Source organism: Malaya genurostris, chromosome 1, assembly GCF_030247185.1.
Source record: "Malaya genurostris strain Urasoe2022 chromosome 1, Malgen_1.1, whole genome shotgun sequence".
Taxonomy (NCBI): Eukaryota; Metazoa; Arthropoda; class Insecta; order Diptera; family Culicidae; genus Malaya; species Malaya genurostris.
In genome coordinates this window covers 152815239-152838575 of record NC_080570.1, presented here as the reverse complement: position 1 = coordinate 152838575, position 23337 = coordinate 152815239, and the positions used below count along the sequence as shown (strand labels likewise).

General features: G+C 37.0%; 1 protein-coding gene across 6 annotated transcripts in view; it reads right to left on the bottom strand.

Annotated features, from left to right (window-relative positions):
* The window catches only part of LOC131426203 (fasciclin-1), a 467103-nt gene that overhangs the window by 40124 nt on the left and 403642 nt on the right, over window positions 1–23337 (bottom strand). For 4 of the 6 annotated variants that reach the window (XM_058588754.1, XM_058588755.1, XM_058588756.1 and 1 more), the window contains exons 8-9: window positions 6280–6357; window positions 1750–1901 (exon numbers count right to left, since the gene is read on the bottom strand). In XM_058588754.1, the coding sequence (XP_058444737.1) occupies window positions 1750–1901; window positions 6280–6357 (230 nt within the window). The remainder of the gene's footprint in view (window positions 1–1749; window positions 1902–6279; window positions 6358–23337) is intronic. The other 2 variants (XM_058588757.1, XM_058588758.1) reach the window with 1 other exon arrangement.

The window sequence follows — 23337 nt, the reverse complement described above, 5'->3', positions numbered from 1 at the left end:
GACGCCATAATGAATTTCTTCATGAAAGTTTATTACCAGCAATAAAATTCGCACCGGCAACAAAATGCGGCCGATCCTATTGATGACTATCATTCTTTCGTTACATTCATCGCCTAATACGCTCGCGCTCGCTCATGACTGTCACATGCGACTTTTATCTGTGTGATGCAACACGCGACGTTCATATATGACTGCCCGGATAGCAGGCAACGTGAAAGTTTTCATCCACACGACATTCGAAAAAAATGTCAGCAGTTTCCGAATCGCCTTTTTCTCTTGGACCTACGTCGGGTAGAGACTTTCAAGACAGCTGAGGATTGGTAAGCGGAATCTGTTGCGAGCGTTTATTAATAACACATCACTCAATCAGTCCTCTGATTGACACACATTGGTGCTATCGTTATCAAATCCATATGACGTTTATGAAGTACTAAATCTCAAGACATTTCATGACATTTCGATTAGTCAGAAGAAAAGTGACAGCCTTTTCAGGGAACCTACTTTTGTCATTTTTAGAACAATGGATTCAAAACAACGTTAATTTGTCATTCTTTTTGATAAAGAAAATACTATACAAGCTCAGAAAAGAACCATTTGTTACAGGTTGGCTAAATTTAAAAATTTGATCGTACAAAAAACGATGATAGTGAGACAGCTGAGGCCGTAAAAATATCAGAAAGCAGAGTGCATGAAATTTTGACCATGCTTAAGCTCTTTTCAAAGGGGGTGTGTCACGTTTACTTTAAGTCGATCAGAAACAACAACGCATTGATGATTCACAACGGTGTTTGGTCATGTTCACAAGTAATAAATCAGATTTTTTGCGTCGATATGTGACAATGGATGAAGCATGGATCCATCTGTTCACTCCGGAATCAAAACGATCATCATCTGAGTGGCCTGCAGCCGGTGATTCATTTTCGAAGCATCCTAATAGTCAGCTGGCTTCAGTATTTTGGAATGCACACTGTATAATTTTCATCGACTATCTTGCGAAAGAAAAAACAATCAATATCGAATACTAAATGGCGTTGTTGGATCGTTTGAATCGTTTGAAAATCAAGCAAAAATGACCTCATATGTCGTCCTCGTCCACCGTATAGTCCAGATCTGGGCCCCAGTGACAATTGGCTATTCCCTGAACTGCTGAGTGTGAAGTCTATTCTTCTACAAGCACGGCACCCAGAAGTTAGAGAAGCGTTGGAACGATTGTATTGTTCTTGAAGGATATTGATATTGATGAATAAAATCGATTTTTGAAAAAAAAAAAACAAGTGTTTTTCTTTGGTGATTTTTTGTCTCATCAGATATTATTATGAATGCTGCAACCCATTGGAAATGAAGTAGCATCCACTGATGGGCGGTGCAGGACACGGTTTTGCGAGTCACTGGTCTACGGTATCTGTGAGTGCCGATGAAAATAACAAAAAAATCGAGTTTACTAACCCCCCGATAGCAACTAACAGTCATAATTTGATTCCAGGAAATATGGCCGAATATGCATGCATATGCTATAGATCATGTGTGAAGCATTTCGTTCCGCGTCAAAAAAAAAGTAACATCATTTACCACTGCGTTGTGCGGCGTATGGAAATTAGTGCAAAATTCAGCGAATTCTGTTTCAAGCCTTGTGTGCAATGTTGCATGAAATTATGATTCTCGAATCATAGCCCCTCCCAAAAGTAATCCCAAATAGACAATTTAAAAACAGCACAAAAAAAAACAGGAAAAAACGAATCTCGTACTTACCGTATGAAGTTATGGACAATCGGATGACTCAGGGCGTCGTTGCTCGGTGCGAACAGTGTCATCTGCTGCAGGTTGGCCATGGTTTTGAAAAAGTCCGGCGCATAATCGGCGATCAGCTCGTAGAACTTGAACAGCGGTCCGTCTTCTTTTTCCTGTGAGTTTTTTTTTGTATGGGCGCGAGGGGAGAGTGGGTGTAAAGTGTAAAAATGTTAATTGTTTGCCGAATGACGAATTCAATAAGTAGTAGATTTTTTATTTAATTCAGTTGAATATGGAAAGATGATACAGGAGTTAAGAGCAGAAAGGCTAGAAAATGGTGTCGGTCAGCTCCGAAGGGAGCAGGAAGAAAAAAATGACAGTCAAACAGACAGACTAACAAACAAACAAACGAACGAACGAACAAACGTCAAAGAATGAAAACAATCTTCCGATGAAGGTCTGTATGCAAAACACACTTTGTTTCGTTTAATTGGTTTTGTTGTTTCTTTCTTCTTCTTTCTGGTGGGTGTGGGAAACCATCGAGATTGATTAAGTGAAGAACAAGAGAAAAAAAAACATTAGTTATTGTTATCGACTAGGAAACATAAGTATATTACAGGCGAATGAATAGATTATGTGTGCTTTGGCAGACGTAAACATCTAAGAATCAATATTTTGTAGTGATAGAAAATGTGAAAAATTGTAGTCGTTTCTTTTTTTTACAGAAGGTTATCGCCAATCGCTCGGATATGGCATCTGTCAGTCATAGTTCATGCGGCCATGGTTAAAACATTTGCGGTGCAATCGGGTTTCACGCGAACATGACATAACCTCACAAAATGTGCTGGATGAACATCGTTTGACAGCCAGCGTTTATTTTGTTTATTTTTTTTTCTTTTGAACACGTGTTATTGGAAATGCAAACAAATTACCGGTACATGTCAAACATGAACCTCATTCATTACGAGTTCATTTGACACAAATGAACTGCCGATGAATTCAGTTAATCTTTGACAGCTATCAGTGATTTGTTTACGATGAATTGTACGGAACGCATGGAATATGGAACTTTATATGGAACCGATACTAAAATACAAAGAAGCATTTAGAAAGTGGAACATTGTATGGAGAGAAACGCCTGGAAAGCGAAACATTATATATTGAGGTCTTTTTTTACGCGGTTTTTATGCGGTTTTTGAACGTGGATTATCCGAGTTACGCGATTGTTTTTACGCGAATTTTCCAAGTTACGCGGTTTTTCCAAGTTACGCGGTTTTCTTGTTTTGTCTTAGAAATGCATGAAACGTCGAGATCTGGTGTTATCCCGAAATTCTCGATTTAAAAAAAAATAAATCATTTCAGTTTCATGCATTTATTAAACATTTGGCATCGAAATTTTTTTTTCGATTTTGAAAATCTCAAAATTTTTCGAAGTACCAAAGTCGGTATTTGAAATTGCATTGTATGGAAAGGAACGCATGAAAATGGGACATTGTATGGAACCGATATTAGAATACAAAGGAACATTTGGAAAATGGAATATTGTATGGAAAGGAACGCCTGGAAAGTGGAGCGTTATATAAGTCTTCGAAAGTAACAGTATATGAATCAATAAGGAACTTATGGAAAACAGAATATTATATGGAAAGGAACGTATGGAAAATGGAATTATATAGAACAACAATGAATGCATGGAAAGTGAAACATTGAATGGAAAGAAACACCTGGAAAGTGGAAAGTTATTTATAACAGTAAGGAACACCTGCAAAATGGTACAGTACGGACAGTAAGGATCTGTGGAATAACGACGAATACCATAAAGTTTTTTATCGTGGTGTCCCAAATAAACTTAGGTTCATCATTGACAGTTCAGTAGGATTTTTAACGTATGAAAAGGAACGCCTATAAAGTGAAACATTATATAGCACAATTAGGAACGTTTGGCAAGTGAAATATTGTATGGATTCGATACTAGAATGGAAAGGAACATCTGGAAAGTGGAACAATAGAAGGCAATGAATATTTCGAAAGTGAAACAATGTATAAAACAGCAAGGAACGCAGGGAAAGTAGGACATTATATGGAAAGGAACGCATGGAAAATGAAACATCAAATGGAAATGAACGCCTGGAAAGTGGAACATTATTTGGAATAGTAAGGAACACCTTACCTTGGAACCAATACTAGAATACAAAGGAACATCCGGAAAGCTGAATATTGTATGGAGGAATGTCTGGAAAGTGAAACATTACATGGAAAGGAACGCCTGGACAGTGGAGCATTATATAGAAAATTAGAATTAGAAACAATTAGAAACGCTTGGAAAGTAGAGCATAGGAGTAGGAACACCTCGAAAGTGTAACATTATATGAAGTAGTAAGGAACACATGAAAAATAGGACATTATATGGAACAGTAAGGAACGTATGAAAAGTGGAACATTAAATTGAAAGAAACGCCTGGAAAGTGGAACATTATTTGATACAGTAAGAAACCTTACCGAACCTTGAAACCGATACTTGAATACAAAGAAACATCTCGAAAGTGGAATAGTGTTTAGAGAAGAACAGCTGGAAAGTGAAACATAATATGGAAAGGAACGCTTGAAAGGTGGAAAGTTTTTCGGAATAGTAAGAAACACCTGGAAAATGGTACAATAAGGATACGAGGACCATTAGGTTTTTTATCGTGGTATCACAAATAAACTCAGGTTCAAAATTGACAGCTCAGTAGGACTGTTTACGTACGGAGAGGAACGGCTGGAAAGTGGAACTTTATTTGGAACAGTAAAGAACACCTTACCGTACCTTGGAATACTGTATCGATAAGAGCGCCTGGAAAGTGGAACATTATATAGAACAATTAGGAACGCTTGGAAAGTGGAATAATATATATATATATATATATATATATATATATATATATATATATATATATATATATATATATATATATATATATATATATAATAGATTTGAAACGAACATCTGGAAAGTGGAACAGTGTAAGATATGAAACATCTCGAAAGTGATACAGGAAGGAACGCATGGGAATTGGGACATTATTTGAACATATGAAAAGTAGAACATTAAATTGAAAAGAACGCCTGGACTGTTTTTTGAAACAGTAAGAAACACCTTACCGAGCCTTGGAACTAACACTAGAATATAAAAAAAAACATCTGGAAAGTGGAATACTGTATAGAGGGGAACACCTGAAAAGTGAAACATTATATGAAAAGGAACGGCAGGAAAGTGGAGCATTAAAAAAGTCTTCGAAAATGGAACAGTATATATATAACAGTTAGGAACGTATGGAGACTAGAATATTATATAGAAAGGAACACATGGCAATGGATCATATGAAACAATAAGGAACTCATGGAAAGTAAAGCATTAATTTGAAATGAACGCCTTGAAAGTGGAAAGTTATTCGGAACAGTAAGGAACACCTTAACGAACCTTGGAACCGATACTAGAAGACAATAGAAAAAAATCTGAAAACTGGAATACTTTATACAGAAAAACGCCTGGAAAGTGAAAGATTACATGAAAATGAACGCTTAAGAATTGGAACATTAAAAAGAATAATTGAGAACGCTTGGAAAGTTGAATATTATATGAATCCGATACTAGAATCGAAAGGAACATCTGGAAAGTTGAGCAGTATATGAAACAGCAAAGAATGCATAGAAAATTGAACATCATATGTAGTGGAACGTATAGAAAGTGGAATTTTAAATGGAAAGGATCGCCTAGAAAGTAGAACATTATAGAGAACTGTTAGGAACACTTGGAAAGTGAAATATTGTATGGAACATATAAAAAGTGGAACGTTATTTGGAACAGTAAGGAACACATGGAAAGTGGAACATAAATGGAACAGCTGTGGAATGACGAGGAATACAATAAGGTTTTTTTTATCGTGGTGTCACAAATAAACATCGGGTTCATCATTCATCATTGAAATTTTGAGAGATGCTTTCACAATATAGGAGAGACCAGGGCTGAATTGGACACTTTTTAGAAAGTGGAAAAAACATCCTTTAAAACTGGGTTTTTACCCAAATCATCTCCAAGCGCGTTTATAAAGTCAATCCATGAATCGAAATAATAGCAGGTTCATAAGATATTTAAGCTGTCCGGTTTAACCATTTGTCTGGTCTAGCCCCTGTCTCTCCTAATAATTATTTGAGTTTGAACCCCTAAAACGCGCCCGGTTCAGTAGGACAATTCACGTTGACTTTGTCTCATGTTTACCTAATATTTGGTGGATTTAAACAGCCCTACTTAACTGTCAAACAGGTTGAGGTTTGCTGTGACGATTAGAAACCTAAAATATGGGATGAAACCGGATGGTATGAACATGTAAACAAATCACTGTCAGATGTCAAACACGGTTCATTCAGCTGATTTTGTGATGTGATTATATCAATTTCGTGCAAAACCTTAATCTAATTTTTTTACGACTGGGTGAATTGCTTGTCTCCGGCTTTGTGTGTTCAGTCGTTCGCAGGACATTCCATGATTGTATTCCAAATAAAAACTCTTGCCTTTTCGGGCCCGCTGGGCGAAACCGAGTACTCGTCTTCTTCCGAATCGTGAATGTAGAAGTCGTGGGTTTTGAAATGCTGTAACAATGATGGCAACTCGTGAGTGTTTGAAAACTTGGCTTTCAATGTTTTTTTTTTCTGTTAGTTCGTGGTTCTTATTGACACAAGCTGCGCACTGAATCGTATTCCAATATTCGAACAATCAGCGAAATAACAGTAATGACAGAAAACGAAATTACATGCAATGTTTAAAATATTTACAGCATATTAATTAACAACGTCGAAGTGAAATCGGCGTCACCAGCAACCCTGTCCCCGGGTTCCTCTCCCGAGGTGACAATTGATTACACATTCACGGCCTGCTGAGATTGCATTCCGGAGACCGCCACAACATTTTGTCACACGGTGAGTGAAGACTACCGCAATCAGCGTACAAACCGGTAGGAGCAGTTTTCTGTTCCGAAGCTCGAGCAATTAGCGGATAATAATTCAATTGTAATTGTTTCACGTTTCGAGCGAGTAAACCAAAAAAACAACACAAGCATATTTGTGAAAATCCATCCAACTTGAAACCGGCGAGAGTGGTGACGATAATAATTCACAGCCTGGCAGTTCATGATAAACCACTGGCGGCCGCGAATGAGTGAGTGGATTACAAGTACCGGAAGGCAAAACAATTGCGATTGGACAGAAAAAAAACGAGTCAGGTGTGAAAAAGGGAACCAATTCAACAACAACAGCAAAAAAGTGGTTCCTGCAACGCAGCATTTTTCAGCAGTTGTAACGCTTCAAAATAATAAATATCGTACTCGTGTTCCGACGTGGTTCGGTGAAAATAGGTCCAGTTTCATGTGACAGGTTTCGTGATGATGTGAATCAAAACCATTGAGAACGGTTAGCAATTGAAAAAAAAATGCCGGAAATATTTTATTTTGCGAATGTGTTTTTATTCAATTGGCAAAATTCGAGTGGTTTCAATAGTATTAATTTAATCACTTGATGGATATGCTTCAATTCCAATGAGATTATTTAGATTTCAGATCTCCCCGGTACAAAGTACTGGGCGTTTCCATCAAAACAAACATGCAAATCACTAGGATTCAGAAACGAATGAAGGTAAAATTTTCGTTCACTTAATTTGTTTATTTTTTTCCGGTTTCGTCTTATCCTTTTTAGTGCGTGGCAATTCAGCGTGAACTGCAAGTGCTACTCAGTAGTTTTCGACGAAACGACCCGTTTATAGAAGATTATGGAATGTTTTACATTTTTTTCCCTGGCGAAGTCATCAAATCACGGCGAAGAAATGACATTCAAGGCGGAATGACACGCTGCCATTCGGAAGATGGCAGACGGTTTTTTTTGCGATTCTCTACCTCGTTTGTGACACACTGCTTAATAGTCAGTCTCAAGAGTTTTTTCGCCAGAGCATTGAGTGACTTTCCATCAATCCAAGTGATCTGAAATATGAAATATGACAGCCATTCAACTAGCAGACGGCGAACAAAAGTTGCCATTTTGCCATGAAAGTTTTCCGTTCACATACCACTTTTAGTTTAATTGATTCAATTTTCTTGCAGCTGCGTGAATGCGGTAAAGAAACTCGAACGTGCTAAGGAAGACGCTCCAGGCTCACAACACGTATTTATATCCTCGTTCGGAAAAGAGAGTACATGAATGAAAAAAAAACATAACACGTACGACGTTCAGCAGCAGCCTCAGCGTTATGCCGTCAGTGTATCAATATTTATGATGAACTGACTGGCGGCGAACTGAATTTATATTCAATGCTTACTTGTAAGCGAGCTGCGAATGAAACAACTACAAGGGACAGTAGAACCCTTTCAGTGTTGGTTGAAACAGATTCTGTTGGGACTAGCAAAAATCAAATAAACAATTGAGTAATTTGGAATCCAGAATTTCTACCAGAATCCTGTTTCAGTCTACACAATATTATTTTATTGATAGAATATATGGATGTTTGCTAATATAAATCGATTATAATCGTCTTCCATAATTTTACTGTTTAGTTTTAACGGTGTAGCAGTTGAATGACACAATTTTTTCCATCTTTACTATAAATTAAAAGTGTTTCGTTTAAGGGCTAAGGCCAGTAGGTCGCGTATAACCACGTGTCTCACAAAGGCGTATTATATTTCTCTCCATGCTTTCTAGCATATGTACAAAATGACTCTGGATTGGTCGGGTGACCAGAAAAGTTTTAATATTTTCGGTTAGAAGTTTGCATAAAATGAGTCTGCATTCAATAAAGCAGCCTTGCTGAGCCGATTTTATTTCTCTCTCATGTTTCGTTACGTTACCAGGAAACTGGAGCAGTAAAAATGGCGCCGCCATAGAAATCGACTTACCTTCACAAAAATAACATTCACTTATTTTTTATCGCGACAACACCTATGTTTTATGCACTAACCGCATCTGAATTAAATTATCTAGACATTGTCAGGACAGATTTTTGATCCATGGTTTTGAAGGCGAGATATTCAATGAACAAGTTGAAAGACGGCGTTTTCAGTTATGCAATTCTTTCTTCAGAAAAAAGACTTTCCCGACCGCTAAAGTCAATGAATCATTCTGAAATTTTCACAGAATAATCTAAATTAATTTTCGAAGAGATTTCTGAGAATATCAGATTTGAAGCGTGAATTTCAGATTACCAGATTTGAAGCACACCCTAAAACACACTAGCCTCAGCCCGTAAGTGATCCGCTCCTGGTCAATCCCCATCTTTTTAAAGTCATATGAAATGGCGTAGCATGACTTCTACACTATTCGTAAGAGAAAATAAATTCAAATCAGTGTTGCGAAAAAAATCAAAATTTCGGAAATCGCGACTGAAATTTCTCAGAAGAGATTTTCAGACGAAAAGGAATCAGAAAACTCACAGCAGAAAAGTTCAGTACTGATTTTTGCAAACGTGATTCTCACTGAAACTGATTTCACATGGCAAAAATTCAGTTTTGAAAAGTTCGCCAATGAATATTTTCCTCGATGATGCTTATGAAAAAAAAGTTCGCACATTGAGTATATCTGATTTGATTCTCGAACAGAAGATTTTTGGGAATTTAATTAACTCAATCTCAATCTTTTACAGAGTACATGTACAAATTCGCCGATGAACAAGAACTGAACCTTCCTGAAAATGTTCAGTCCGCGTAAGGTGGTTGAAATTTAAAAAAAAAGATGATGCTTTGATGCTCTGTTGATAAGTGGATCAATAGCGGTCATGTAATCGAAATCTATTCAGCAATACCTTGGTGATGGAGTAAAACCATCAATAAAAGCAGCCAAGTGCTGTGATTAATAATAGTTGTAGTGATAATTGAAACAATCATAAAGTATGTTATGCAGTTGTTTAAAAAATATTACCCAATTTAGCTTGAATATCCCACACAGAAGTGACAGGAGCGCAGACTATCGCTACACCAATTCAAACACGCCATTCAAACGCTGCGCCTGCTGTGTGTTCGGGACAGGCGGAATCCTGCGCCCCTGTTATTTCTATGAATCAAATCCAAATAGTTTTTTATTGGTTTTAATATCAATAGTTCATGAGTGTAAATCAACCAGAAGGAACTAAAACAGTGTTTCGTCGTCATAATCACAATTTGGAATGATGAAAAAAAATTGATTGTTCCTATTGACCAGGTTACGTGCATCGAAAATATCGCAGTCATTATTTCTCAGTTGCTGCATTGCGATTCAAATGATAATTTATTCAGTAGATTTTTTAACAGATGAAAATATTATAATTGAATCTTACACGAATCACTTCAATGTCAAACTGAAGCGTGGTGGCAATTCAACTTATGAACTGAGCTTTTTTTTTAGCAAATCTCTTGAACTGATTGTTTTACAAGTGATCATGAAATGGCCCTTTTCTGATCATAATTTTCCCAACTATAATTCAAATACGTTAATGACCATCACGTGAATGGTGTAAATTTACGTCTGGTGAGACCGACATATACGAGCGTCAAAAATGACTCATTTTTACAATCGATCCAGCACATATTTAACGTAATTTGCCATATTTTTAAGTGCTGAAGTATGTAAATTTACACGTCTGCTTCAAAAGTAGTGTTTGTGCGACACATATGTAAATAATTTTTGAAAAAAATTCAGTTATTTTACAAATTACGTTCTTATGATTGCGAATATACACTCCAAAAAAATTTGAATTTTACAGGTGACTTAATCCGTCATACGATGTAATTCATAAAGACCTAATTTGTCAAATTAACAGACGTATGTGCGATCCAATGATTAACAGACGTATGTGCGATCCAACGATTCTTGGTTCAAGTCGCGGCGGTTGCTATCAGTATTCTATTTTTTTCATTTCAATGAATTTCATGCCATGGAGTTTTAGACACAATGGCCCTTATTACCGTTCTCACGTCCACTTTCACATTCACTTCACTTACATGTCACTTCACTTGATTTTCCCTATTACCAGTATCACGCGTAGTGAAGTTATCACTGTAGTGGAAAAAACTAATTTTTTCAACGAAATGTTGGTGGCGTGATGTTCATAATGACATCAAGTTCATCCAAATATTTACTTTTGCCTTTGAAGCGACTTCCGTACTGAGGACCTAAACTCACTTCACTCGATTTTCACCGTGTAGTGATACCTGTAATAAGGGCCAATATTAAATGTTCTTCCACGTAAATTTGCGTGAGCTGCGACGCTCCATTTATGTGCATCTAATAAGATGTAAAATCACAGGATTTTTTATAAGTGTGTACGTAACCGGTAAATTTCATAATATTTTGCTGTGTGGATTTTCAAAAAGGCCGTACAAGCAAGCGGCTCTTTGTTTACTTTCTCTTTTGAATATAGTGACGTGATTGTAAAGATTTTTATGGAGTTTACATTAGAAGAGAAAGAGAATTTCGAATCATGAGTATGGATTTCGCCAGTCTTTAACTATTAGTCTTTTCTGTCCGAAATTGAAACTTCTGTCATCGTATAATTTCAGCTATATCTCATTTTTGTCATAAGTAACAAACCAATCAGACTTATTTTGGACTTTCTGCGATAATCAAGCGATATTTGAAATTCCCAGTGTTTTTATGTTTTGAAAACTGCATTCATTTTCCAACACCTACGAATAATACAAAGCAGATAAATATTTTTGAAATCATTATATGTAAATACTTTTTACACTATAAATAAAAAGCTTGCATGATATCAGGTTCTCTGATTTATAAGCAGCTAGTTGAAGAACATTTTCGACAAAAACCAAGTTAAGTGGTTAGTTTCAAGTTTTTTCAACATTTTGCTTGTTAATTTATCGTAGTCAAATATATTATATATCAATATGGATAACTCTTACGATTTGCCACGGATCCAATTCCCAATCCACATAACTTTCAAACTCAAATTTAAAAATTTTCAAATTCAAATTCGGTAAATCCTATCACAAAACGTGGCTATTCGCTCCGGTTTGACATTTTCTCTCTAATTTTGAAAAATTACGATTTCGGGTGAGTTCTAGGTCAGTTTTGATTAGTTGAGACAAAAAGAGTTGTGCGGTAAACGTGGAAACTGCTTAGCAAATTAAAAGAAAATAAAGTAAACAAAGATAATCTGTCATTTGACAAATAAACCGAGAATATAACCAGGACTGCCAAAAGAAATGGAAGAAATCGGGTAATCTCTCGGGTCCGGCCTTCTTCAGGAGGTCAGGAAATTCTAAAATTTTAAATTGTTTTTTATTTTATAATATATAATGAAAAATATTAAATATAAAAACATACTTGGCATGTGCATTGTTTGGTTAATTTAATATATTTCAAAATCTCTTAATTCGGTTATATTCTCATGTCCACAAACTTTTAAAATCCTCCGAAGTTCCATTTGAGGAACACATAATTTAACGGACTTTTGCAAGAGGTTGACGGCCATATTGAGAATTCAAACTATCATCGCTGTGACTCACAGCACAGGTTTCCCCAAAATATATGCAAAAGTAAATGGCTATCTCTCGTACACGCAGAGAAAAATATTGTAAAAATAACTAAATTTTGGTTTCACGCAACGATTTATTTTGTTGAAATAGTGACAAAAGAAAATCTGATTTGAAATTGCAAATAAATTTGCTTGAAGCTACAAAACAAAACATTTGATTTTGCTCAGTGCATTAGTTTGTTTCGAGAAATATTTTGTTAAAAATAACAAAATTTTTACTTGCGCGTTCCTGTCAATTTCTTGACAAACAATTTCATGGTAAATTTAACTTTCAAAATAAGTTTAAAATGAACTAACTTTAGATAAAGATAATATTATTAGTTCTTTGAATTTAAAAGTTTGGCAGTTGAAATGAACGATTAGATTCAAACCTAAAATAATTAGTATCTCAATAAACGCTTTTATTTTTTAAAATCATACATTTTTGTTTGTCATTATTCTTAAAAAGAGATTTCTTTCGAACTAATTTTCAAGGTAATTTTTTAAACTAATTTTATTTCGAATTTTATCCATTTTCAAATTATTAATTGCTTTCAATAGCTGTTGGGCCCAATCATTAATTCGGTGCTCCATTAATCTGGCTAAGATCAAATATTTTCTGTGAAAAACGAGATATGTAATGTAGCGCAAGTTTAGAATATAATTTAGAATATTTTGAATTATCCATACATACACTTGAACTGTTAAAAGACTCCAAGGAAACGAATGAAACACTTAAATTTTCCTTCTAAAACACGTGCAAACTTTTTCGATTATCCACGGGAAAAAATTCTCTGGTTTATGAGAAACAAAACTGATATGATTAATTCAAACAATAAACTTAGTTGTCATTACACAAATAAGACCATAGATAAAATGAACCAATTTTTTTCTTGATATAATTGTCAAACACGATTGAATCAACAAATACGTTGCCAATAACTTCAACTCAACATTTGTTGACATGTAATAAATGGCTGATTTATTTCAACGATAAAATCTGCCAAAACAAACCATGTTTTTCGTTAGCCAGGATGAGAATTTGTTTTCAAATCAAATAGATATAGTTGTTGATGTAGAAGGAAGAAATTGGTTCAAAATAATCATATTCTAGCTTGAAATCAACAGAAATCATATTTTGAAATCTACTGACTGTTTTGTTATTTTAAACTAGCTCAATTTCTCTGCGTGTACACTCGAACAGTCGAGGAACAATTTTTTCTCTGTAACAACGCTGTGGTTTGTTTGCATTTCTAATTAGGCTTTGCACAAACATGCCATAACCCCACAAGAAAATCAATGAATGAACATAATTTAATAGCTAACGTTGGTTTGTTCAGGTGTTTATTCTAATTTGAATGCGTGTTATTGAAAACGTAAACAAACCACCGGTACTTGTCAAACATGAACTTTATTCATTACGGGTTCATTTCTGATGTCTTGCGAAACCTAATGGCCGCCGATAGAGTGAGTGCAAGAGCCTGAAGCGAACTTGGTTCGGATCAAAGCAGGAAACGTGCCAGAGTAAAAGCTGATCAGATTTCTCGTTTGTACTCTGACAGGGTCTCTTCGATTTGCTGCAAGTATGTTTCCCGCTTTTGGCCTGTCAGTCACCAGCAGAGATGCCAGGTCTGCAGATTTGTCTGTGAATCTGAAGATTTCTTAAACAAGCTGTAGACACGTTTTTGTTGCAGACTGTTGATTTCCTTCATGTAGATTTTTGCTTATCTACTACTTTGACACAAATTCAAGATAAATAGTGTAATTAAAAATTATCGTTGACTTTTTCAACGGGTCGCATCCGTAACTGAGAAACTCTCAGAAACATTTTTCTACAAACAAAACTCAAATAAAAGAAGGAAAAAAAATTCACTCAAATAAAAGAACGTAAACGACTCTTTCAAAATGAATCTGACCACAACCGCTAAACAAATTTATCATTAATTGAGTCAAATTAAAACCATCGCCCACTGCGATGCATTTCACAGCTGAATACGCACACAATGGTGTTCTGCAAACGAAAAAAAAAATCAACCAATCAAGAGTACACTGAATGTAATTAAACCCTTCTGTTGCAAATATTGACAGTTTACATATTTTCACCATTCGCGCGGAATAATTATAATTGCGGTGCCCATCTAGCTCTACCAAGTGCAAAATTTGTCCATGTGCTGACATGTGCAGACATGTTTCCACAATCAAGCGTGCGTTTCGATAAAATCGAATTATTATTCACAGTATCCTATGAATTGGTGCCGAAGTTTGTCTGCGACCAACATATGTGGAGTTGGTTTCGTTACATACACACACATATATACACATACTTACGCTAAGAAGCTGCAGTGAAGATTATTGTTTTCATACGCATTCACGTGAATCCACCGGTAGATGCAGGCGTGAGGCAGTGGTTAGTACATGTGTGTGTGAGAGATGGTGGTCGTTTTTTTTTCGCACACGACACACAAAATGGGTGCCCCGTTAGATGGGTGTTCGTGTGTTTGTGACATGATGCGAATGCAGAGATGACAACAGTGGGTTTTATTTGTGGTGGTGAGTGAATGTTTAGAACGAAAAATAAGCAATATACATTGATGATTTGTGAGGATCGGTTTGTTCTGCTAGGTAAATTGTGCAACTAATCAACGCCTAACCAAATATTACAGAACAGTGCATGCAGCAGCGGTGCCGAATCTAGTTTAAAGCAAATACATTCCAAAAATAGAATAGATATGGAAATTTGGTAGAAACGGTGGGTGGTTTTGTTTCCCCAAAAATGAACGCTTCATTGGATATGGAACATATTTTGCTATTCGATATTAACATAATGAGGAAATTATTGCGACGGACTATAGTAATAGGTAATTTAGGAAAAATCGATTGCTAAACTTATTTATTGAACATTTCGTTTCGTTGCTGACTTTGTAGGTTGACTTACTCCAGTGGAGGTAGATGATTATGTATGGATTTACTAAAGCTTGATGATAAACAACGAGCAATTGTATTTAGAATCAATTTCCTCGTTTCATTACAGCTCTGCTGTAGCGAAATCAATTTGGAATCATATAGTGTTTCGTCTTCGACTCGACAGTCCATAGTTTTTAATCCTAATTTTGATGACATTGACTTTTTGCGAATTCATTTACAATTTTGTATCCTACAAGAAATTAATATTCTTGGAATGCTGCGTGATCAAAAGCTCTCGTCTGATTTGAAACGAACCATCGTATTTAGGGATGTCGGAAATTTAGAATTACTCTATTATTCAAAAATCGAGTATAATTTTGAAACTAATCGATTGAAATTTAGTTTTGAGTTAATCTATTAAATACTCGATTAATACTCGATTAAATATTTGATTAATACTCGATTAAATATTTGATTAATACTCGATTAGTCGATCGGTATTGCGACATCCCTAATCGCCTTACCGACAATTGTTGTTTGAAGTATGTTCACTAGAGATGGATATTTTTTTCGTATCCGATCGAAAATAATAAACTTTTACCCGTACCCGACCCGAATACGATAAAAATTTCGAAACACGAAAAAAAAACCCGACCAAATTTTTAGACTCGTACCCGTTGAAAATGAAAAAATCGACACCCGTAACCGACCCGACACGACTCGAACAAACATATTCGGGTTTCGGTCCGATGTGCACAGGAAAATCTAGTCAAAGGAAACTCGTAGTATAACAATTCTTATTTTGGTTTCCAAGTCCGAAAAAATTAACCTTCTCAAAACGTTAATTGACCACTAACAATCATCAAAATAAGCTCCACTTTTAAAGAAAATAAATTCCATTTGATTCCAAAAAATTTTTGTTTTTATTTGCTATTTCGCCCCTAGTGTCACGAAATAGTAACAGACGTATCTGTATCTATTTCGTGCAGAGAAATTGAAAAGAAATTTTTTAAAATAGTGTGTGTGGCCTGTGTTTAGGATTTTCCTGAAGTTACGCTTCACATTCTCAAATTCATTGTTTGTCCCGGCAGGTTTAGTCAAGTAGGTGTAAGAAAAAATAAGTTGGTGTCAAATAAAACAAAAACATATACACGTAACTTTAGTCAAAGAGGAGTGGTTGTCTGGTTATTTGGAACGACAACTTGATGAACACATGGTTTGCTATACGGACGGTTCTCTGTTGGATGTTCGTGCTGGTGCTGGTGTCTACTGTCGTGAAATTAGGCTAATCTAGTTTTTCGCAGACTTTCGTAAAAATTTAGACTTTTGAAATTGCCGCGAATTGTTTTTTTTGCTCGCCAAGTTAGTTTAGCGTATCATACTTTATAGAGAAATAAAGACATACTTGCTGACTGCAGATTTTTTTTGTTCGGATATACAGACTTTTGCAACCCTGCTTGAAATGTTTACCTGGCTTCTCTGGACGTATGAGAGTTTGCATTATCATGATGAAGAATGATTTTGCGTCTTGAGTTTGTTTCCCTTTTTTCACGAAAAACTTTTTGCAAACAAATATACCAATCGTAGTTGACTGTCTTTCGATCCTCTAAAGCAACGGTAGCGATATGTCCGTTTATACCGAAAAACAAGCCACTATTTTCTTGGAAGTGCTTCCAGTGCGAACAATTTTTGTTGGATTTGGTTCTTTTTGGAACAGTCGACTGCTATTTAGTTACTAGCTCATATAAGTAAATCCATGTGAACAAATTTTGTTCACGACTAAATGTTCATGCAAAATAACATATAAGCTTTTTACACTAATGCCCAAGGCTGCCTTCATTTTACGGTTACGTCACATGTCGATCTTCCGTTATCAGATTTTTCACAGCATCGATGTTTTCTGACGAAACAACTGATTTTGGACGACCTTCTTCGAATTCATCGGCAAGCGAACTACGACCAGGATTGAATTCGTTATACCAGTTTTTTTACAGTCGCATAGGATGGTGCTACACTGCCAAAAGTCGAACTAAGTTGATTGAAGTAGTCTTGTCTTGATGCTTACGATTTAATTCCATTTTTTACTGAGATAAATTTTTCAAATCACTGTAAACCAAACAAATAGCGCTCAGATGTTAGAATATGCTGATGATGGTAATGGTTATAAATGTCAAACTTTATGATGAAAACGTCAAATCCACCTGGCAACACTTAGTGTTGCCAAAGCTAAATACATAAATAACAACCTACGTATCATCGGATATGTAACTGTCCCGCATTAACGCAACTACGTATTCGGGTTTTTGGTTTTCCATACATGGTTGAATCTGTGTATGGGGAGCTAACATTGGAGGATATTCTATCGTTTCTCACCCAACGTGATAAGGAGCTATAGTCAGAGGGGATCATCGTTCCTCCTGAAGTAAATAAATCCTTTCTATTTCAACCATAGAAGGTTTTAGCAGATTGTTTCGCATCTCTTATAGGATGCCGAATTTACTTTTGCTCATACATACTGCGAATCGTTTTGCATTCTTCCGGGAATGCAGAATGGTGTCGCTTTTGTAAAATCTCTAAATCCTCTCGGAGGATGGAGGTTTTATTAACTGTGCATTTTGGCACCTGTAGATCGGTCGGCATCTGTTTTTCCACCTCACCCACTTCACAATTCCCTTTCATGTTTCTTCTATACTTCCTATCCCAACAGGAAAATAATGAAAAGCAACGGCAAGTCTCAAATCTCCAAATAACCAGGGGAACGTACCCCTTTAGCCAATTAGTTCTGATTTCTGAAATTAGATCGATCTAATAAATGAATTAAATCGAATTTGAAACAAAATTCGAGCAGAGCAAGAACTCGAAACTGAGAGGTGCGTTCGCGCTTCCATTACGTCACTTTAAACTGTGATCAAAACAGTTTCCGATTAGCACAATGTAAAAACGTTTAAAAAAGAACCGACAAAACGCTTCAAAATAAACGTTACCTTACTTAAAATTTCTCTGACAAAAAAAGCGAGTGAGTAATGTCACAGACATAACTGCAGGACGTGAATACCAATAAAGATGGTAATCGTTCGTATTAGTTGATTGTGTGAATTTCGCATCTATACTAAAGATTGACTTATTGCATCTTTACTTAATATTGACTTATTGAGTTTTAAAAAATAAGCAGCATACAGAATTTGAATGTCGATTATTTAATTTCGGATTTGCATATTTCAGTGAAAGAAGCTATCCAAATGCTGCATGAGGGGATTCATTTCTGGAATCGAGAAGGGTCAAATTGTGAAATTCTCTAAGATATTAACACGTTGACTGCCACGACCATTCGTTTCCGAACGGAATATACGAGTTATCTCGTAGGTTGGCAGTCAACGTGTTAAACACTGTTCGGTACATTTTTCTCGAGCGCAATGCAGCCAAATGCTAGCTTTTTTTGCGCTCGTTTGGTGCGAATTTTGCATTGCGAAAAGTGCACACAGCTAATCAAACTACTCTAGATTTGAACTAAACTGATGATTTTCAACTACGATTTGCAAATAAGTAGTTGTTAAGATAGCATTCGGAGCCATACACGTACCCAGACACTTTAAATTTTTTCACAAGAACTGTAATTATTGAGTATTTGAATGAAATTAGTGACTGTACCCGGGAGAAAAGGTCTTGTATTACATTTCTCAATGTTTAGTGCCATGCCAATTCTGTCACACATGTCTACATGTCAATTTTTAGACTTGTGATGAAGAGATAGATTCGCGAGTAGCACGGAAACAAGTTGTCCGAGGTAGTTTGGGAACAGATAGTAGTTCGAGGAAGCTAAATCAAGAGAACAAGGCAATTTTAACCATCAGAACAAATTGGCTCAAATGGCGCGTTCCCCTTGATATTTGGAGATTTGTGCCTCGAGATTAGTACTCGAGTTGATTTCAGTCCATTGCCGGGTAATCATTCTGTTCTCTGACGTATTATAATGGATCCAGCCAAACATGTATTCGAAGTGCACTTGCGTTTGTCTTTCTAATCCTTGATAACTATGTGTGGAATCCATCGGCAGGATATCTTTGTCATCTGCAGAATCTTGCCCAACTATCGAATGTTCATTTATCTTATCTTATCCGCTCATCTCGTAAAATTTGTTGTATTATTATTATTATTATCATTTTTATGGCCCGATTTTAACCTCCATTTTATGTAGTTTTGAAACTGGGTGCTTTCGGCCATCACGAAGCTCTCAAGCTTTATCAAACTTTTTTTTCGTTTCTGTTTCTGATTTTTGGAGGGGGGTTTGTGCCCCTGTGGGTACGTGCCTAATCTGAGCCATTAGATCGGTTGATTTTGTATAATGTTCCCCATCGTTGTCCACTTTTCGTTGTATTTTGCTCCAACGCAAACGACCAGCAGCTGGATGACGCAATCAATCTGCTTTATACTCGTTGATATCAAACGTTTCAGAAAACCTAAATTTTGATGATGTCTTGCCACTAAAAATGTAATCATAAATGGATGATCATATTTCCGATGGCATGTAGCAACAATTATGTTGATACGTTAGATACAACAAGATATATTCACGATCAAAAACTGATCACTCTCTCTCTGAGGGTAAAGTAAGTCATATTCAGGACAAAAAGAATATCTCATACAACTCCATTATAACTTTCGACACTCGATGGAATACGATGGAAGGTCATTATTTCGGAAACGATGTGTAACAAGCATTGTTCATGCGACGCACACCATAAACTGTACACGCGTCGATGCTACAAGATGAGAACACGCTAACCCCCGAAGCGTTCACAAACTAATAACTTTCTGAAGTCGAAAATTACAGCACCCAGCCACTTGTTCAACGCTTCTTTTGTTGTCGGTCGGTGCATGCATGTACAAACTGGAAAAGTGCAAAACCAGAACAATGGCGATACGCTGCAGCATCCGTCGTTTCGTTTCGTTCCGTCGAAGAAGGATGATGTAGTTATTGTACCGAACCAGACTAGAGTTTTCTGTGGTCTGGTTTGGTTTATGCTGTCATCGTGCATAGTGTCCAAAAAAAAGAAAAGTTCATCGACTGGAAAGTGACAGTGCTTTGTCAGAAGCCAGCTTGTGCCCGTTTCGGCATCCTTTCTACTAGGATTAATCGCAATTTTTGAGGTCACCATTAGCGTAATCGTTAGGAAAAGTGCTCCAGCAACATTTGATCATCTCGGGAAATAATATTGACAAAGAATCTACGTCATTTCAGGCCACTTCGGAAAGGATTCTTCTTTTATTTTCGGCCCACTTGAAATACACTAAAGTAAATGGTGTGTAGTTTTTTTTTCTTCTTCCCATTCAATAAAGTGGCATATTGTTCCGAAGTTTATATTCATATCGATTACCCAAACCCATAGCCATCATCATCATCATCATCATTTGCATCATCGTCAATGGATGGCGCTAAAATCTTTTCTTCGTCGTTCATATTGAAAACGTAAGCTTCTACAGTCAAACAACAACGACGACGGCTGGAAAATTTCGAATGCAAATTTTATTCCTTCACACAAACACACACACACACACACACATTCTACTAAGTACCGGAAAAATTGGAACCCAATAGAGCGACTGCAGAAAAAAATACGAATGGAGCTTTAGAGCCTCTACATCTTCCTCCAGAAGAGACCAGGCACTTCGGCGTTCCCCTCGGACTCTTGGAAGCGATTGTCACCGAAGAAGCTACGCCATATACATCGGAGTAAAATCTGTGCCAATAACACAATTTCGATTCTGAAAGCTTGAGAAAACTCGTACGAGCCACTATCTTTTCAATATCGTATGCGAGTATGCGATGCCAAAAATAACAATCATATTTATGAGCTTATAACTCGGTCGATGTTCAGTATGTGATTGCCGCCGTACTGGGGCAGTGTTGCCAGTTATTCAACCGGGGGGGGGGCACGGATAATCTACGATGATGCTGCGAGGTGGTGTCACAAAGTGGTAAAACCGGGAAAAAGCACAATCCGTAGAGTGTTGTTTCTCTTTCGGGACACAATCGATCCCAGTGTTTGTGTAGGGCCCCGTAGGGGGGGGGGGCGCTTGGCAGTGCTTCTCAGTCAGACAAGGAAGGCGAACAACACATCCGTCCGGAAGGCGTTCACAGTCGAATTGTCTGTGTTCGAGCGCATACGCTTCGGAGGAGCTTTACGTTTTTATTCGTTGGTATCTTCTACTAACTGACAATGTTCGCGCTTGCATTTCCCGGTCGTACGTTGAACGCTTGAAATGTACAAAAATAAAAAATGGTACACCAGTGGGAAGGAAGTCTCTTATATAGCGACGCTGAAGTGGAAATGGGTCCCGTTTCCATACAGGCGAAAAGATCGTAAAACTCGAAAGCTGGCGATTGCAAATTGTGTGGCATATGTTGAATGGTACTTTGGCAATACGTATTCCATCGTCATGCATGCATTCGAGACAGGAAAAACGAGAGCGTAAAACATTGTAATATTAAAATTTGTATTATGAAATAGTTCATTATCAGAAGGAATCATAATTTATTCAATGCCTGACGGAAATTAACACTGAAAACTTTTTGAGTCATGGAACCACTACTACTATCTAATTACGATCAGAAAGTCATAAAGACTGTCCCAGAAAGTATGGATGCACTTTGATTTCGCTGTAAATAATTCACAAGTGTTAGATATTAAAATTTTATTCGATATACTGATAATATTAGACTACAACAACAGAATATCATTCTCAACATTTGCTACTTAGCCATTGTAGACTAGCTGGCGCACCTTCTTGCGAACGTTCCTCATTAAATTCCGTACAGACTTCTTCGCGACAAGTTTTGACACTTTTTACAATCTTTTTCAAACTGTTGAATGGTTTCGGTTGCCGAGACATGTTTCCTAAGATGTGCCTTCGTTAATGCCCAAAATTCCTCAATTAGTCGAAGTTGTGGGCAATTTGGTGGATCCATGTCTTTTGGGACGAAAGTGACATTTTCGGTAGTATACCATTCTACCGTTGATTTCGAGTAGTGGCAAGAAGCAAGATCTGGCCAGAAGACAACAGGATCCTTGTGGCTTCGAATCATGGGTAGAAGTCGTTTTTGTATACATTCCTTGATGTATATTTCGCTGTTCATTGAAGCAGTGGTGATGAAGGGTTTCGAAATCTTAACGCAGTTACAAATTGCTAGCCAGACCATAGCTTTCTTACCAAACAAAAAATAAAAATACAAAAATACATACGCCCTCTTTTCAAAATCAGTCGTTAGTCCGATTGACCTCTCCATCGGTTCGAAACTTATGGTTTGCCATACTGAAGCCATGTGCAAAGTTTCATCCAAGTCGGAGAAGGTCGAGTCTGATGATCTGTTGAGCATTTCTGGAATTGCTCGGGTGAGATTGGTCTCGTCGTTCATCACTACCGCCACGTCGCGATTCTCCAGGAAATTCGAGTTGATCAGCCGCTGCCGCTGCGTCATTGTCAGCAGCTCCGAAACCAGGTGACGCGACCTCCGCTTCTTGAGATGTATGTTCATGTTCGCCAGGTACTTTCTATGCTCTGATTATTGTCTGATAGTGTCAAGATGTTGTAGAGTGCCGCAGGATATCCATTTTCGACGCAGCGGAGTGCCGTTCTTCGAAGGCGCACACTTCTGAACGGAGTTGATTCACTGTTTTTGCCATCACGGTTAGAGTTCGGCTGATAGAGCTGTCAAATTTTGGATTGAAAGGTCTCTTGGTCCCATTGGTTACTATTAAATTTTATCCAGATCGGACTTCCGGTTCGGGAGTAACGGGTTAAAATGTGCAAAAAAATTAAGAGAAAATGCAAATTTAAGGTCCTACAGTCCCATAGGTTGCTATTGACATTTTTCTGGATCCAACTTCCGGTTCCGGAGTTACGAGGTAAAATGTCCAAAATAAACTAAAAACAGTGCACTCGATTTTTCCGATAACTCCGGAACCGGAAGTCGGATCCGGATGAACTTCAGGAATTCCGTATGGAACCACGAGAGCTTTCATTTGAATGAGATAGTGAGATTATTTGACACATACACACACAAACATTGCTCAGTTCGATGACCTGAGTCAAATGGTATATGACACTTGGCCCGGAGCGGGAAGACTAGTGTTTGTTGTCTGATGAACAGAGAAGATGTTTGAATAGGGGATATAGGTCGTGAG